The sequence below is a fragment of the Oncorhynchus tshawytscha genome, linkage group LG31, assembly GCF_018296145.1.
Source record: "Oncorhynchus tshawytscha isolate Ot180627B linkage group LG31, Otsh_v2.0, whole genome shotgun sequence".
Classification (NCBI taxonomy): domain Eukaryota; kingdom Metazoa; phylum Chordata; class Actinopteri; order Salmoniformes; family Salmonidae; genus Oncorhynchus; species Oncorhynchus tshawytscha.
In genome coordinates, this window is record NC_056459.1 from 6,568,847 (window position 1) to 6,584,934 (window position 16,088).

The 16,088-nt window shown below is 46.7% G+C and overlaps 1 protein-coding gene across 30 annotated transcripts in view; it reads right to left on the minus strand.

Annotated features, from left to right (window-relative positions):
* LOC112229351 (microtubule-actin cross-linking factor 1-like) overlaps nt 1–16,088 on the minus strand; it is a 262,375-nt gene that overhangs the window by 106,577 nt on the left and 139,710 nt on the right. For all 30 annotated transcript variants that reach the window (XM_042310211.1, XM_042310210.1, XM_042310220.1 and 27 more), the window contains 15 exons: nt 13,884–14,050; nt 13,677–13,789; nt 13,093–13,199; nt 12,688–12,807; nt 12,220–12,315; nt 10,024–10,151; nt 7,735–7,828; nt 7,385–7,539; nt 5,790–6,084; nt 5,570–5,698; nt 5,277–5,354; nt 4,771–4,932; nt 4,554–4,658; nt 4,197–4,292; nt 3,723–3,848 (listed from right to left, as the gene is read on the minus strand). In XM_042310211.1, coding sequence (XP_042166145.1) covers nt 3,723–3,848; nt 4,197–4,292; nt 4,554–4,658; nt 4,771–4,932; nt 5,277–5,354; nt 5,570–5,698; nt 5,790–6,084; nt 7,385–7,539; nt 7,735–7,828; nt 10,024–10,151; nt 12,220–12,315; nt 12,688–12,807; nt 13,093–13,199; nt 13,677–13,789; nt 13,884–14,050 — 1,971 coding nt within the window. The remainder of the gene's footprint in view (nt 1–3,722; nt 3,849–4,196; nt 4,293–4,553; nt 4,659–4,770; nt 4,933–5,276; nt 5,355–5,569; nt 5,699–5,789; nt 6,085–7,384; nt 7,540–7,734; nt 7,829–10,023; nt 10,152–12,219; nt 12,316–12,687; nt 12,808–13,092; nt 13,200–13,676; nt 13,790–13,883; nt 14,051–16,088) is intronic.

Genomic DNA, 16,088 nt, shown 5'->3' on the forward strand with positions numbered 1-16,088 from the left:
GGTGGCATGTAGAAATACATTCACGTGGACTAACTTCCTGACAGAAAGCTTCATTACAGTTTAACAGAGGCTCGAGGCACTGGGAGAGCTAAGGGCTAGAGTGAGTGAGGGAAGCACGAACATGCTAATAGCATTACACTTCAGAGATGAATTTCACACCGGCCAAATTAACATTGAACTAGCATTAGCAACGGGTTAGTGCTAGTAGAGGTGGACCATGAGTCAAGAGTCCAACGCGGGAAACAAAATGGCAGAGGAGAGAAAGTCACTTCGGATCCATTTTTGGTATATAGCCATTACTTATCCATTGTATTATTTGGAAGAATGAATTGTGAGTACAATGGGTCGAGGTACTGAAACTTCCTTAGGTAGCGATTCACAAAGGCATTGCATCGGTCTACTATAGGGCTTTGGTGGTTGTTTTTATGGAATTCAGCGAACGAGGCATCTGTCAAAGTCTGTTTTAATCTTCCCCCAGTGAGAACACGCACACACTAGAACACACACGGCACTTGAAATTTAATCAACCGCCCAGCGCTTAACACCCCATTTCACACCAAACACACACATGCTGGCTCAAACTCAGTGCAGTGATGTGCTCATCATTTGGTATCTTGAAATGAGGCTAGCACCCAGACGCACAAACAAACAAAAACACTCAGGATAACAGCAAAACATCTACATGTTCAGTACCAGTCAAACGTTTGGACACACCTACTCATTCCAGGGTATTAATTTTTCAAACTATTTTCTACATTATAGAATAATTGTGAAAACATCAAACTATGACATAACACATATGGCATCATGTAGTAACCAAAAGAAGTGTTAGACGAATCAAAAAATATTTGAGATATTTGAAATTCTTCAAAGTAGCCACCCTTTGCCTTGATGACAGCTTTGCACACACTTGGCATTCTCTCAACCAGCTTCATGAGGTAGTCACCTGGAATGCATTTCAATTAACAGGTGTGCCTTGGAAAGAAATGCAACAAATGAACTTTTAACTTCTTAATGCGTTTGAGCCAACCCGTTGTGTTGTGACAAGGTAGGGGTGGTACACAGAAGATAGCACCTATTTAGTAAAATAAAGGACAGCTCAAATAAGCAAATTGAAACGACAGTCCATACGGAAAATGTCAAGAATTTTGAATGTTTCTTCAAGTGAAGTCACAAAAACCATCAAGCGCTACGATGAACATGGCTCTCTCTCATGAGGACCGCCACAGGAAAGGAAGACCCAGAGATACCTCTGCTATAAGTTCAGAGTTAACTGCACCTCAGATTTCAGCCCAAATAAATGTTTCAGAGTCCAAGTAGCAGACACATCTCATCAAGTGTTCAGAGGAGACTGTGTGAATCAAGCCTTTATTGTCGAATATTGCTGCAAAGAAACCACTACTAAAAGGACACCAATGAGAAGAAGAGACTTGCTTGGGCCAAGAAACACGAGCAATGGACATTAGACGGGTGGAAATCTGTCCTTTGGTCTGATGAGTCCAAATTTGAGATTTTTGTTCCAACCTCTGTCTTTGTGAGATACAGAGTAGGTGAATGGATTATCTCAGCATGTGCAGTTTCGACAGTGAAGCATGGAGGAGGAGGCGTGATAGTGCTTTGCTGGTAACACTGTGATTTATTTAGATTTCAAGGCACACTTAACCAGCATGGCTACTACAACATAGCATTCCTAACCTAGCCCACGATGTCTGCTGTGTGGATCAAGCAGTCAACAAGTTGAGCAGTTGAGCAGCATTGTGCAGCGATATGCCACTGCATCTGGTTTTCGATTAGTGGGACTATCATTTGTTTTTCAACAGGACAATAACCCAACACACCTCCAGGCTGTGTAAGGGCTATTTGACCAAGAAGGAGAGTGATGGAGTGCTGCATCAGATGACCTGGCCTCCACAAACACCTGACCTCAACCCAATTGAGATGGTTTGGGATAAGTTGGACTGTATAGTGAAGGAAAAGCAGCCAACAAGTGCTCAGCATATGTGGGAAGTTGGAAGAGCATTCCTGGTGAAGCTAGTTGAGAGAATGCCAAGAGTGTGCAAAGCTGTCATCAAGGCAAAGGGTGGCTATTTCAAAGAATCTCAAATATATTTTGATTTGTTTAACACTTTTTTGGTTACTACATGAATCAATGTGTTATTTCATAGTTTTGATGTCTAAACTATAGAAAATAGTAAAAATGTAGAAAAACCCTGGAATGAGTAGGTGTCCTTAAACATTTGACTGGCACTGTATATAACCTGACCATCCATTCCCTCCTCGATATAAACCACACATTTTGTATCAATGTAACCACGTTTCCCTCTGATCTCTATGCCCAGAGAGGATATGTCCGTGGAGCCGTGCCCGCTCCCAGTGTGCCATCTGCTGTGTGTCAGGTGGGCATGGCGGTGGCAGAGTGGTCGTGCGTCACAGGGGCCGTGAATCAGCAGAGGTACACTAGAGTAGATTAGCGCTCGCTAGACTGCGACGGCCCAAAAGCAGCTGTGAGACTAGATGAGGTAGCTAAAGACTTAACAGTATCAACAGCTAGCTAACGGGTACAGTATTAGCATGACATTAGCCTCATGCGACTGCTGTAGCTAACACCTGAGCTAGCAGTGGATACGGTTACTAAACGTGTCAGAAGTGTCAAGGTGACGTACATTTAACTGCAAAAATAATGGAAACACTTGAGTAAATGAGGGATACAAAGTATAGTGAAAGCCGGTGCTTCCACACAGGTGTGGTTCCTGAGTTAATTAAGCCATTAAAACATCCCATCATGCTTAGGGTCATGTAGAAAAATGGCCAGTTGCCCATTATTTAGGCTACCATGGCTAGAAGAAAAGATCTCAGTGACTTTGAAAGAGGGGTCTCAAAGAAACATAGGGGTTTTAAAGGGTGTGTGTGTGTGTGTGTGTGTGTGTGTGTGTGTGTGTGTGTGTGTGTGTGTGTGTGTGTGTGTGTGCGCGCGCGCATTACTATTCTTATTGGTACCAGAAATCCCCAAAAGTCCCCACAAAGACGGTAAAACAAGAAAGTCTTCCTCATGGAGACATTTTGCAGGTCCCCAATGAGGACAAAGGCTATTTTAGGCTTAGGCATTAGGTTTACAATTGGGGTTATGGAAAATAGGATTTTGAATGGAAATATATTTTAGGTCCCCACGAGGACAGTAAAACATATGCTCTGTGTGTGTGTGTGTGTGAATGTGTGACAGTAACCAGATTTCAATCCAATTGAATACTTATGGAAGATTCTGGGGCTTTGCCTGAGACGGCGTTTACCACCATCAACAAAATAGCAAATGATGGACTTTCTCGTGGAAGAATGGCATCTCATCCCTTCCATAGAGCTCCAGACACATGTAGAATGTATGATCAAGGTGCATTGAAGCTGTTGGTGGCCCAACGCTCTATTAAGACACTTTATGTTGGTGTTTCCTTTATTTTGGCAATTACCTGTAGCTTATTATCTTAAATGTGGATAAGCTATAATCATGTGCCTAAGCTTTTCACTGGCAGATACCTAAATGATTATAGCCAACTCTGTTTGGCTAAGTAGGTCACATGCAATAGTGGAGCAATTAGCAGGGATGTAGGTAATTTGCTGAGTTGGTGGAGGAATTGAGGTGTGTTTGATCCGGTTCGGTTGAACACGTTTGAGTGCGTTTGATCCAACAGCCCTAGAAGCACCATAGAGACGTGTGAATTATAATGTACCATAGAGTCTTGCAGCAGGTCCTCCAGCTTGCCCAGCCTGCTGCTCTTGTCACAGGTGTACTGTCTCTTTATGGTGTCCTGGAGCTGACGCAGGTATGTCTCGCAGTCCCGTGCGTCACTCACAAACTGACAGATGGCAATAAGAACGTAAAACACAGAGATCAGAATAGGAGTTTATATATAATCCACCCACAGCTGCCCGAGATATCTCATATTTAATCTAGTATTAAAGCGCTTTTGAAGATAAAATAGCTTTAAAACTCCCAATTAAAGGCAAGTCAAAACATAGATGGGTAGTAAATAGACAAACTAAATGTAGGCAAATAAAGTGCATATCATTTCTTGATCTTTTAAGACGCCGTCTACGTGAAAACCAACAAACAATTGACATCGTAAAGGACCAGATGGATATTACAGGTATAACATATAATGTGTAATAGGGACGTTGGCCAAGCTTTGCTCAAAACTCCTAACCTGGAAGTAGGCAGTATTGTCTTTGAGATGCTGCTCCACACACACACACAGCTGGCGTACCCACTGCCACTGGGTCTGCAGCGCTGCACTGTACGCCTGGGGAGAGGGAGGGGCACACGGGGGGAGTGTTAGTCTAGTCCATGTGTTGCTTCCAGAAGACGTATTTCTCAAGCTCCTTATTTTAATCACACTCAAGCTGCACAGCCCAAACATTAGGTACAAAATATACTGACAATTTTATTTTCAGGGGAACATCGATTGCAGCGCTGTTTCTGATGACAAGTACTGTCGATGGAAAGCCAATACTTTGAAAGGCCAAAGAACGGCCTTAATGGCTTTGTTGCTAGGCAACCTCACCTCCACTGTCTGTTTGGCCGGGTGGTTCTCCTGACAGAGCCGGTCGGCCGTTTCCTGCAGCGAGTGCATCACTTCCTGTTTCTCCTCCAGCTCTGACCTCATTTCCTGAGAGAGGATGACAGAGCATTCAGAAGAGCACCCAGGGGAATATCTGTGTCAAATGGTACCAAAAAATGTGTATTCTCTGTGTGTGTGTGTGTATGTGGTGTCCACTCACGGCGTATAGATCTCTCTTGGCGTTGACGTTGGTGTTGTTGTGGCTCCAGTCGTAGGCCAGTTCCTCCTCTTCTCGCTCATTGAGCCAGATCAGCTCCTCTGTACAGCGACACACAAACGCATGCAGGCTCTCCAGGCAGCGCATACGCCACGATGAGTTTTCCTGTGAAGACAGGATGGGATGAAGTAATGTTCTTAGGCATTAGCGCTAAACGTTTACGAGGAGTTTGAGGTTATTTCAGAGGCAAACACACTCTCTCCAGGGCTGATCAAGGGGCTATGTGGTAGAAGCAGGTGCTTCTGAAGGCCACACTCTGTCTGGCTTAACACTCGCTAGCTTCCCTGAGCCTTTAGCTAGCTCATTCACACCCTGATGGGATTAACTGAGAATGTGGGCAGACTGGGATACAATGGGGTGCACACAAGCACACCCTACATACCAGAGACACACGCACACACAGCCCCACGGGCACACATTCACAGACGAAAACAGCCCTCCCCACTCACCAGTAGTTTGCAGTACTGCTGCTCCAGCTTGGCCAGAGTGTCAGAATAATTGCTTCTGAAGTTACGAGAGACTTTCGTCTGAGGATAAAGAGATCACAACGGCTTAATAAAACGGTCATCGGTGTCTTCTTCCTAGGTTTGGGAGTGTCATGCTGTTATGGACTGCATATTCACAGGTCTTCTCAGTGCATGTTCCTTTGTACTTACAGTATATGTATTAGCATGTACAGTGGATCTTGAAGTGTCTGTTTTAGAATGTATTAGTGTGTGTGTGTGTATGTATGTGTGTGTACCTCGTAGTTGCGGGCCTCCTTCAGGCTGTGCAGTAGCTCCTCCACGGCAGTGTGGATGTTCTGGTGGTCCTGGAGGTTCTGCTCTACAGAGGGCAGGTCCGCCCCCGACTCTGCACGCTCCAGCATGTCCTAACACACATACACAATCAGTTAATCTCATGCATCCCTTTTCCCCTCCCTCCCTCTCTCCCTCCATCTACCTACACCCCTTCTTTCTTACCTGTGTCTCCTCCACCCATCCCAGGAGCTCATAGACGAACCGGAGACTCCCCTCGTCCTCCGAGGATGACATGGCCACCAGCTGAGAGCGGGACATGGGTCTCCTGAGCAGGGCTGCCCCCATCACCCCCACTGCCCCCAGTAGGGTCTGGGCCCCAGTGGACAGGGAGAGACCACTGTCGCTCCCCCGCGGGGCCGTCCGGTCTCCCCCCGTCACCGGGGAGAAGTGACCCTTCCTGTAGACGCTGGAGCACTGGAGCCGGAGAGAGACCAGCTCCTCGTGGAGACAGGACACTCTGTGCAGGAGGGGAACAAATGTGTTAAAATCCCCCCCTCAAAAGACAAGGGAGAAAAAAAAAAGGGACACCTTTTTCTTGTGACACACAAAATACACAAAAACAGTCAACCTCCTCTTCAGAAGACAACCGGAAGTGAATTAGGACCTCCGCTGTTGCCCAACAAAACATCTGCTTTCTCATAACATAGTACTGTTGTGGTGTCACATTTACACCACTGATGCTCGTGGTTCATACAGTATAACCAAGCCTAACAATATATACACTACCATTTTTGGTCCATTAAAACATGAAATTGATCAGAAAAACAGTGTAGACATTGTTAATGTTGTAAATGACTATTGTAGCTAGAAACAGCTGATTTTTAATGGAATATCTACATAGGCGTACAGAGGCCCATTATCTGTGTTCCAATGGCACGTTGTGTTAGCTGATCCAAGTTTATCATTTCAAAAGGCTAATTGATCATTAGAAAACTCTTTTGCCATTATGTTAGCACAGCTGAAAACTGTTCTGATTAAAGAAGCAATAAAAGTGTCTAGTTGAGTATCTGGAGCATCAGCATTTGTGGGTTCGATTACAGGCTCAAAATGGCCAGAAACAAAGAACTTTCTTCTGAAACTCGTCAGTCTATTCTTGTTCTGAGAAATTATGTCTATTCCATGCGAGAAATTGCCAAGATACTGAAGATCTCGTACAACGCTGTGTACTACTCCCTTCACAGAATAGAGCAAACTGTCTCTAACCAGAATAGAAAGAGGAGTGGGAGGCCCCGGTGCACAACTGAGTGTCTAGTTTGAGAAACAGATGCCTCACAAGCCCTCAAATGGCAGCTTCTTTAAATAGTACCCACAAAACACCCGTCTCAACGTCAACAGTGAAGAGGCAATGGGATGCTGGCCTTCTAGGCAGAGTTCCTCTGTCCAGTGTGTGTTATTTTGCCCATCTTAATCTTTTCTTTTCATTGGCCAGTCTGAGATATGGCTTTTTCTTTGCAACTCTGCCTAGAAGGCCAGCATCCTGGAGTCGCCTCTTCACTGTTGACATTGAGACTGGTGTTTGCTTTTCTTTCAAAAACAAGGACAATTCTAAGTGACCCCAAAGTTATGCCATTTAGCAGACAATTCTATCCAAAGCGACTTATGGTCATGCGTGCATACACTTCACGTACGGGTGGCCGCAGCGGGAATCAAACCAACTATCCTAGCGTTGCAAGCACCACGCTCTACCAACAGAGCTACACAGCATAACCAAGCCTAACCATTTTCTGTCCGTACACACTCCATCTCCCTCCACTGACCTGAAGGCGAGCTGCTCCACCTGGTAGTACTTCTGGTCTCGGAGGACATGGAGGTCCACGTTGAGCCGTCTGATCAGAACCTCACAGTCCTGCAGGTACAAGCCCAGCTCCCTCTCACAACGCACCGCCTCGCCACTCTCCACCCGGGACATGTCCTGAATGAGGAGCGAGAAGACAGGGCGGGGAAAAGGGGACGAAGAGGAGGGACGGTGAAGAAATGAGTAAGACACAGCACACCACAGTGAAAGAGGCACATCGTGCCTACAGAGTGGAAGTACAAAAAACGTCAGAGAAGCAAGTCCTCGTTGAAAGAGAGAGAGAGAGAGAGAAACAGGGACAGCATCACTCACGGCCTGCAGTGTGTTCTTGGCCAGGGTGAGTTTCTCCTCACAGTCCAGGGCCATGTTCTGGATCTTATTGGCCATCTGCAGCAATAACTCCAGTCTGGAAGGTGACGCACAGTATCACAGAGTGTCAACAAGCTCGAAACACTCATTTTTTTTACGTCCGAAAGTGCATCCTATTTACTATACAGCGCACTACTTTTGACCAGGCCCTGGTTAAACGTAGTGCACTACATAGGGAATAGGGTGCCATTCCGTACGCAGCCAGTGTCTAAGGAATGTGTTTACTGTACAACCATAACAAACAGAAAACATCTACCAGGTAAAATCAAGTCAGGCCTATTGAGGTTTAAGACTAAATCGCTGAAGTATCAAGACAAGGACGACATTTCCACAATACAACCAGAGTACAGACCCCGTGCAAATTAAATCCGTGTGAAAACGCCGGATGATAATGAGATGTACTGCGTTTGGTGCAGAGACCTGTGCTCCGAGCACCATGAAAATGTCGCCGTAAGTGATGTCGGTAATAAAGTGTCGGGGTTCGGGTTAGTGTGCTCCACAGTGAGCCACAGGGCCTTGTCTTTCCATAACTACTGGTATAAACAAACTCTAGCTCTCAAATAACTAAATCAGGGTTAACGATTCTGCCGATTGGGGGAACGGCGCCACTGGCCGCCCCACCATTTAAAAAACCGCTCAACATATTATGCTCTTTTATTGCGTGTGCAATGACGTCAGAGGAGAAGAAAGTGTTTGTTGTTTGCAGTAACTTATTTTGTTGTTCTAAAACTACAGACAGGCTTGGCTGTTTCACCATTAAGGATTGCAGCTTTAAGGTTCTGGTTAGTTATAGTGTTACGTATGTCTCAGCTGCTGACCTCTCCACAGCGGGCTGCAGGGCCTTCTCTCTCTATAGCTACCGATATAAACCAACTGAAACACTAGTAGCAGTAGTAAGGGTTAAGGTCAGGGTCATGACCTCTCCACAGCGGGCTGCAGGGCCTTCTCTCTCTATAGCTACTGATATAAACCAACTGAAACACTAGTAGCAGTAGTAAGGGTTAAGGTCAGGGTCATGACCTCTCCACAGCGGGCTGCAGGGCCTTCTCTCTCTATAGCTACTGATATAAACCAACTGAAACACTAGTAGCAGTAGTAAGGGTTAAGGTCAGGGTCATGACCTCTCCACAGCGGGCTGCAGGGCCTTCTCTCTCTATAGCTACTGATATAAACCAACTGAAACACTAGTAGCAGTAGTAAGGGTTAAGGTCAGGGTCATGACCTCTCCACAGCGGGCTGCAGGGCCTTCTCTCTCTATAGCTACTGATATAAACCAACTGAAACACTAGTAGCAGTAGTAAGGGTTAAGGTCAGGGTCATGACCTCTCCACAGCGGGCTGCAGGGCCTTCTCTCTCTATAGCTACTGATATAAACCAACTGAAACACTAGTAGCAGTAGTAAGGGTTAAGGTCAGGGTCATGACCTCTCCACAGCGGGCTGCAGGGCCTTCTCTCTCTATAGCTACTGATATAAACCAACTGAAACACTAGTAGCAGTAGTAAGGGTTAAGGTCAGGGTCATGACCTCTCCACAGCGGGCTGCAGGGCCTTCTCTCTCTATAGCTACTGATATAAACCAACTGAAACACTAGTAGCAGTAGTAAGGGTTAAGGTCAGGGTCATGACCTCTCCACAGCGGGCTGCAGGGCCTTCTCTCTCTATAGCTACTGATATAAACCAACTGAAACACTAGTAGCAGTAGTAAGGGTTAAGGTCAGGGTCATGACCTCTCCACAGCGGGCTGCAGGGCCTTCTCTCTCTATAGCTACTGATATAAACCAACTGAAACACTAGTAGCAGTAGTAAGGGTTAAGGTCAGGGTCATGACCTCTCCACAGCGGGCTGCAGGGCCTTCTCTCTCTATAGCTACTGATATAAACCAACTGAAACACTAGTAGCAGTAGTAAGGGTTAAGGTCAGGGTCATGACCTCTCCACAGCGGGCTGCAGGGCCTTCTCTCTCTATAGCTACTGATATAAACCAACTGAAACACTAGTAGCAGTAGTAAGGGTTAAGGTCAGGGTCATGACCTCTCCACAGCGGGCTGCAGGGCCTTCTCTCTCTATAGCTACTGATATAAACCAACTGAAACACTAGTAGCAGTAGTAAGGGTTAAGGTCAGGGTCATGACCTCTCCACAGCGGGCTGCAGGGCCTTCTCTCTCTATAGCTACTGATATAAACCAACTGAAACACTAGCAGCAGTAGTAAGGGTTAAGGTCAGGGTCATGACCTCTCCACAGCGGGCCGCAGGGCCTTCTCTCTCTCCAGCATCTCCAGGATCAGCTTGCCCCACTCCTCCTCCAGGTCGTTGGGGTGCAGGCCCAGGGGCAGCTTGATGCGCCCAAACTCCATCCATACCTGGGGAACACAAACATGCACATCATTTTAACTTCTATAACACATACAGTGCATTCAGAAATGATTCAGACCCCTTCATTTTTCCCACATTATGTTACAGCCTTATTCTAAAATGGATTCAATAGTTCCCCCCCCCCCTCAATCTACCCACAATACCCCATAATGACGAAGCAAAAACAGGTTTACAGCCTCAAGTCTTCTTGGGTATGACGCTACAACCGTGACCCACCTGTATTTGGGGAGTTTCTCCCATTCTTCTCTGCAGATCCTCTCAAGCCCTGTCAGATTGGATGGGGAGCATCTCTGCACAGCTATTTTTAGGTCTTTCCAGAGATGTTCGAACAGGTTCAAGTCCGGGCTCTGGCTGGGCCACTCAAGGACATTCAGAGACTTGTCCCGAAGCCACTCCTGGGTTGTCTTGGCTGTGTTGTTGTCCTGTTGGAAGGTGAACCTTTGCCCCCATCTGAGGTCCTGAGTGCTCTGGAGCAGGTTTTCATCAAGGATCTCTTTACTCTGTTCTTCTTTCCCTGAATCCTGACTAGTCTCCCAGTCCCTGCTGCTGAAAAACATCCCCACAGCATGATGCTGCCACTACCATGATTCATCGTAGGGATGGTGCCAGGTTTCTTCCAGACGTGATGCTTGGCATTCAGGCTAAATAATTACATCTTGGTTTCATCAGACCAGATAATCTTGTTTCTCATGGTCGGAGTCCTTTAGGCGCCCCTTGGCAAACTCTAACGGGCTGTCATGTGCCTTTTACTGAGGAGTGGCTTCCATCTGGCCACTCTACAATAAAGGCCTAATTGGTGGAGTGCTGCAGAGATGGTTCTCCTTCTGGAAGGTTCTCCCTCCACAGAGGAACTCTGGAGCTCTGTCAGAGTGACCATTAGGTTCTTGGTCACCTCACCTTCCTGACCAAGGTCCTACTCCCCAGATTGCAGCCAGCTCTAGGAAAAATCTTGGTGGTTCCAAACTTCTTCGATTTAAGAATGATGGAGGCTACTGTGTTCTTGGGGACCTTCAATGCTGCAGAAATCCTTAAGAATCCTTCCCCAGATCTCTGCCTCAACACAATCCTGTTTCTGAGCTCTACGGACAATTCCTTCGACAGCATGGTTTGTTTTTTTGCTCTGACATGCACCGTCAACTGTGGGCTCTTACGTAGACAGGTGTGTGCCTTTCCAAATCATGTCCAATCAATTGAATTGACCACAGGTGGACTCCAATCAAGTTGTAGAAACATCTCAAGGATGATCAATAGAAACAGGATGCACCTGAGCTCAATTTCGAGTCTCATTGCAAAGGGTCTGAATACTTATGTAAATAAGATATATTTTTTAAATACATTTGCAGAAATGTCTATTTATTGAGTTAATACATTTTATAATAAGGCTGTAACGTCAAACAAAATGTTGAAAAAGGACACAAATCTCTTCGAGGTCTTGAAGTATAAATGTTTGGGATGCGGGGTTGTGAGTCATCATGAGTCATTGATCAGGAGTGTCAGGAGGGCAGTGGTGACATTGGGAAAGTAGAACCGAGGGGAAATGAAAGAGGATTTGATAGGAGGAATTATAGTTTGTTGTCTCAAGGCAGTGGCATGGGGTTGAAATGGCCTAGTGCAGAGAACAGGGTGTTCGATCTCACACACACACTGGACTCATGATGCACAGTGTGGTCCCGCTCGTGGTGGCAGAAACCAGGTCACCTCTTCAAATCATTTTATTTCTCGCTCTCCATCTCTCTCTCTCTCTCTCTATCAATCTCTCCATGTTTCTCTCTCTTTTGTCAGTCATTGAGTTTATGAGTTTCAGTTTTCTACAAGACTAATGCCAGCCAAATATGCCATAATATGATATGTTGTTGAAAATGAGGCTGTGTCCTCAAGGGTAATGATAGTATCTGCCTGGGTATGTCGTTCAGTCTCTCGGATGGTAAATCGGTGTTTACCATCAATGTAGGTTTGCGGTTTCTGCTGACATTTTACAGCGCTTGTCGTTATTAAGTCTCAATAGGTTTTAAAAGTCTCTCCCTCCCTCCCTCCCTCCCTCCATCCATCGCCTACCTCCAGCAGTTTGTAGAGGTGTTCAACGCCACTCTTCTCCAGCTCCTTGGCAGGGATCTCCGTCTCTTTGAAATGGACGTACTCATTGTAAAGTGCCTGTGGGACAGTGACAGGGTGTTGACAAAAGGCTAGATGTCAATAATAGACTGTCTTTATGAATTCATAAAGCATCTCGGAATCATAATGCTGATCTAGGAACAGCCCCCCCCCCCGTCTATATAATCATATTCATGATTATCTAAATCGCTGAACTGATCCTAGATCAGCATCTCATATTCAGAGATGCTTTATAAACATTTATTTTTCATCTTTACCCACATCCTGTCCCCCCTCTCCCTCATCCCCTTACTGCCTCCCTCTCTTTCTACCCATCCTTCCTCCTCCATTCTCTTCTTCCATTCTGTCTATTTTATTCTCTCCTCTCCATCGCCCGGACTCCCTTTCTTGACCCTTTCCCTCCCTCTTCACCTTGAGCTCCACAGGGTCCAGTGGGAAGTTCTTGTTGGCCATGAGGGCCGTGTGTTGCCGGCTCCACTGGCGCAGCATGGAGAAACGAGACTGGTACTCTGCCCAGCGGTGGTCCACCTCCTGATAGCGAGAGAAAGAGGGAAGGAGGAAAGGGAGAGGAGAAAGAGCGAGAGAGAGAGAGAGAGAGAGAGAGCGACTGGTTCATTGACAGTCAGCTATCAATATACTTCAGTGGCAGACTGCGATCAATGGAGTCCATTATTGGCTCCACAGCTATGGCAACATGATGTCCCTTGAGCAGGCATGCCAACAAGACTATATTCATTCCAAATACATTCGTTCACACAGACTGACCAACTGTACATTAATACAAGCTAATGTTAATTAGAGAAAAGTAGAACATACGTGTGCTGCGATGCCCTCTCCTCCCTCTGGGATCTTGGGGAAGGCATCGTAGATGGAGGAGACGTATGTGATGACCGACTTCTCATCTGGAGACGGAACGTCCACATCTAGAGAGACAGACACCGAGAGAGAGAGACAGAGGAGGAGACGGGGAGATGAAAGGGGGAGAGGAAAGGTCAACACGATATAAACGGTAGAGAGAGGCAGACCAACAGAACAAAGAGGCACACAGACAGTATCATGATGTACACTACTCTCATGATACACTGTCGAACAGCCGGAGGTTAGAAGTACGCAGGCAGACGGACAGAGACGCAGGCAGACGGACAGAGACGCAGGCAGACGAACAGAGACGCAGACAAAGACAGGCAGGCAGACAGACAGAGACGCAGACAAAGACAGGCAGGCAGGCAGACAGAGACGCAGACAAAGACAGGCAGGCAGACAGACAGAGACGCAGACAAAGACAGGCAGGCAGACAAAGACAGGCAGACAGAGACGCAGACAAAGACAGGCAGGCAGACAAAGACAGGCAGGCAGACAAAGACAGGCAGGCAGACAAAGACAGGCAGGCAGACGGTTACCTTCAGCGTCCAGTAGTCTGGTCACCCCTAGCGACTCGGCGATCTCAAAGGCCTGCTCCAGGTTGTCAAGGTTACTCTGCTGTGCCACCACCTCCATGTCAATCAGATCTGGCCTGGAGACCATCAGAGAGGGAGACGGGGGGGGGGTCAGAACTGAAAGTGTGTGTGTGTGTCTGCATGCATCTCAGTGGGTGATTGTGTGTGTACCTGAATCTGTGGAGCAGGGCGTTGAACATGCGCCCGTCGCTCCAGGAGGAGGAGAAGTTGGTACAGCGGAGGCCAGGCCAGCCCTCGGAGGCCTTCTGGCTCCATAACAACAGCTTCTCCTTAGCCGTCAGGTCCCCAGACTCCCCGCTCACATAGATCTCGGAGATCTGGAACACAGAGAGGATATGGTTCATACAGGAAACACTCATTATACACACACACACCCCGCTCACATCAACATCAGATCAGGAGAGACCAGAGGAGAGGTGAGGGGTTAATGAATATGGGATGACTTTGCTTGGATCCATCCACAAGTACTGGTAGAAGGTTTCAAATATGAGCCATTTGATGGTCAAAGGATGCCTGCTCTTACTGTGTAATCATGGCAAGGTTAAAACATGTGATATGAAAGCCACAACAGCTGGCGGAGATGCACACCCTTTCCCCTTTAGGGGCAGACATTCATTACAGATGACATTCCCCTCTCATTTTCATGACATTGTCCTACTACCAGACTGCAACCCACAGTGGGCATTCATTACACTGTTTCAAAACATATCTCTAGTGTCATGACAAACTAATGAATAATCACTTGTACCCATATTTCACACAGGCCCACGCACACACGGATGTACGTGACATGCAAACACACACACACACACACACACACACACACACACACACACACGGTGAGTCAGCAGAATTGTATCAACGTGCTAGTCTTCTATTCACTTTGATTCAACTTGTCATCTTTGTTCCCATCCGTAATCTTCTCTGTCCTTTAACCAATAGGCCTTAAGCCCGAGCCAATGTTCTTTTCTCTTTCGGTCTCTTGTTATTCTGGCCAGCTCATTAACTTGTTTTCTCACCACAATCTCCCCCTCTCCCTCCTCCACTTGTTCATTCCTTCATCCATCTACCCCCCTCCTCGTTCGGCCTCCTTCCAGCCCACCCCTTCTATCTCTGTCACTTCGGCTTTTCTCCTCATTTGATCTGTTCTTCCACAGACACTGCCTTGTTTTGAACCGTTGGTCTCTCCTTCGCATCAATCTGCTGCTTCACTCCTCTTTTTCATCCCGCTTCTCTTTTTGAGGTCAAAGCGCTTATAACCTACTTAAGCCAACCGTCCTCCATCCCACCTGCTTCCCTTTCTTCTCTACACTCGTCTTTCTTTAATCTGTTCATCGTGACAAAGGGGGGGCTGTTGTAGGTGCAGTATCTGGCAGTGCCTGGTTCTTGTCATCAGTATTCCTCTGTCATCCCTTTTTCTCACTTCCCGTCTTCCCCGACCCTCCCTCCCTCAGTCTGTCTGTCTGTCTGTCTGTCGAGTGCTAATATAGAACGGAATGAAAGTCCAGTGAGTGCCAGGAGACTGCAGCAACAACCAAAAGAGAAGGAGAGAGGGGGGGTGAGCGAGGGAGAGGAGGAATGGCATGCAAATGAAAGAGGGAGAGCAAAACCAGGCCTGAGTAAACTAATAAGGCAAAACATGCACATACAGTACAGACCGCACACACCGACAGCAAACACGCAGACAGACACACACCGACAGCAAACACGCAGAGAGACACACACCGACAGACACACACCGTGTGTGTACCCCCAAAACACAGCTCCTCCGTGACGTGAGCCTTTTATAGTAAAGAATATTAAGGCACGGACATCCAACTACAGGGTCACTCCATCAACTTGACTCTGGCCCTGAGCCCTTCAGTGACTGGCAATAAACGATAAACGAGTCAAGCACAGCCTCACTCTACCATTCGATCCCCAGGTACTGTACCATCCTATGTAGCTCAGTTCCGCCCGCCCCCCCCGCAACCCATAACCTGTTTAGAATACTGCAGCTGGCGATTGGACCGGGTATGACATACTGCATGTTTGCACTGGTCAATTGAAATCGACATACATAATTACCACCTTCGCATGGACATGTTTATCATAAATTCTGATTATGAGCAATACGGTTGTTTTGGGTAACATACGGTAGCGATTTTACACTACCAAAACAGGGCACATGGTGTCAATTATCCGGTGACATCGTGCTTAAATCAGACACTACCAAACACTAACAGACAGACAGCTACACCGTAACACACGCGAGCAGCCAGAGGCCTGTATTTCATATACCTTTGACTATTGGATGTTCTTATAGGCACTATAGTATTGCCAGCCTAATCTCAGGAGATGATAGGGTTGAAGTCA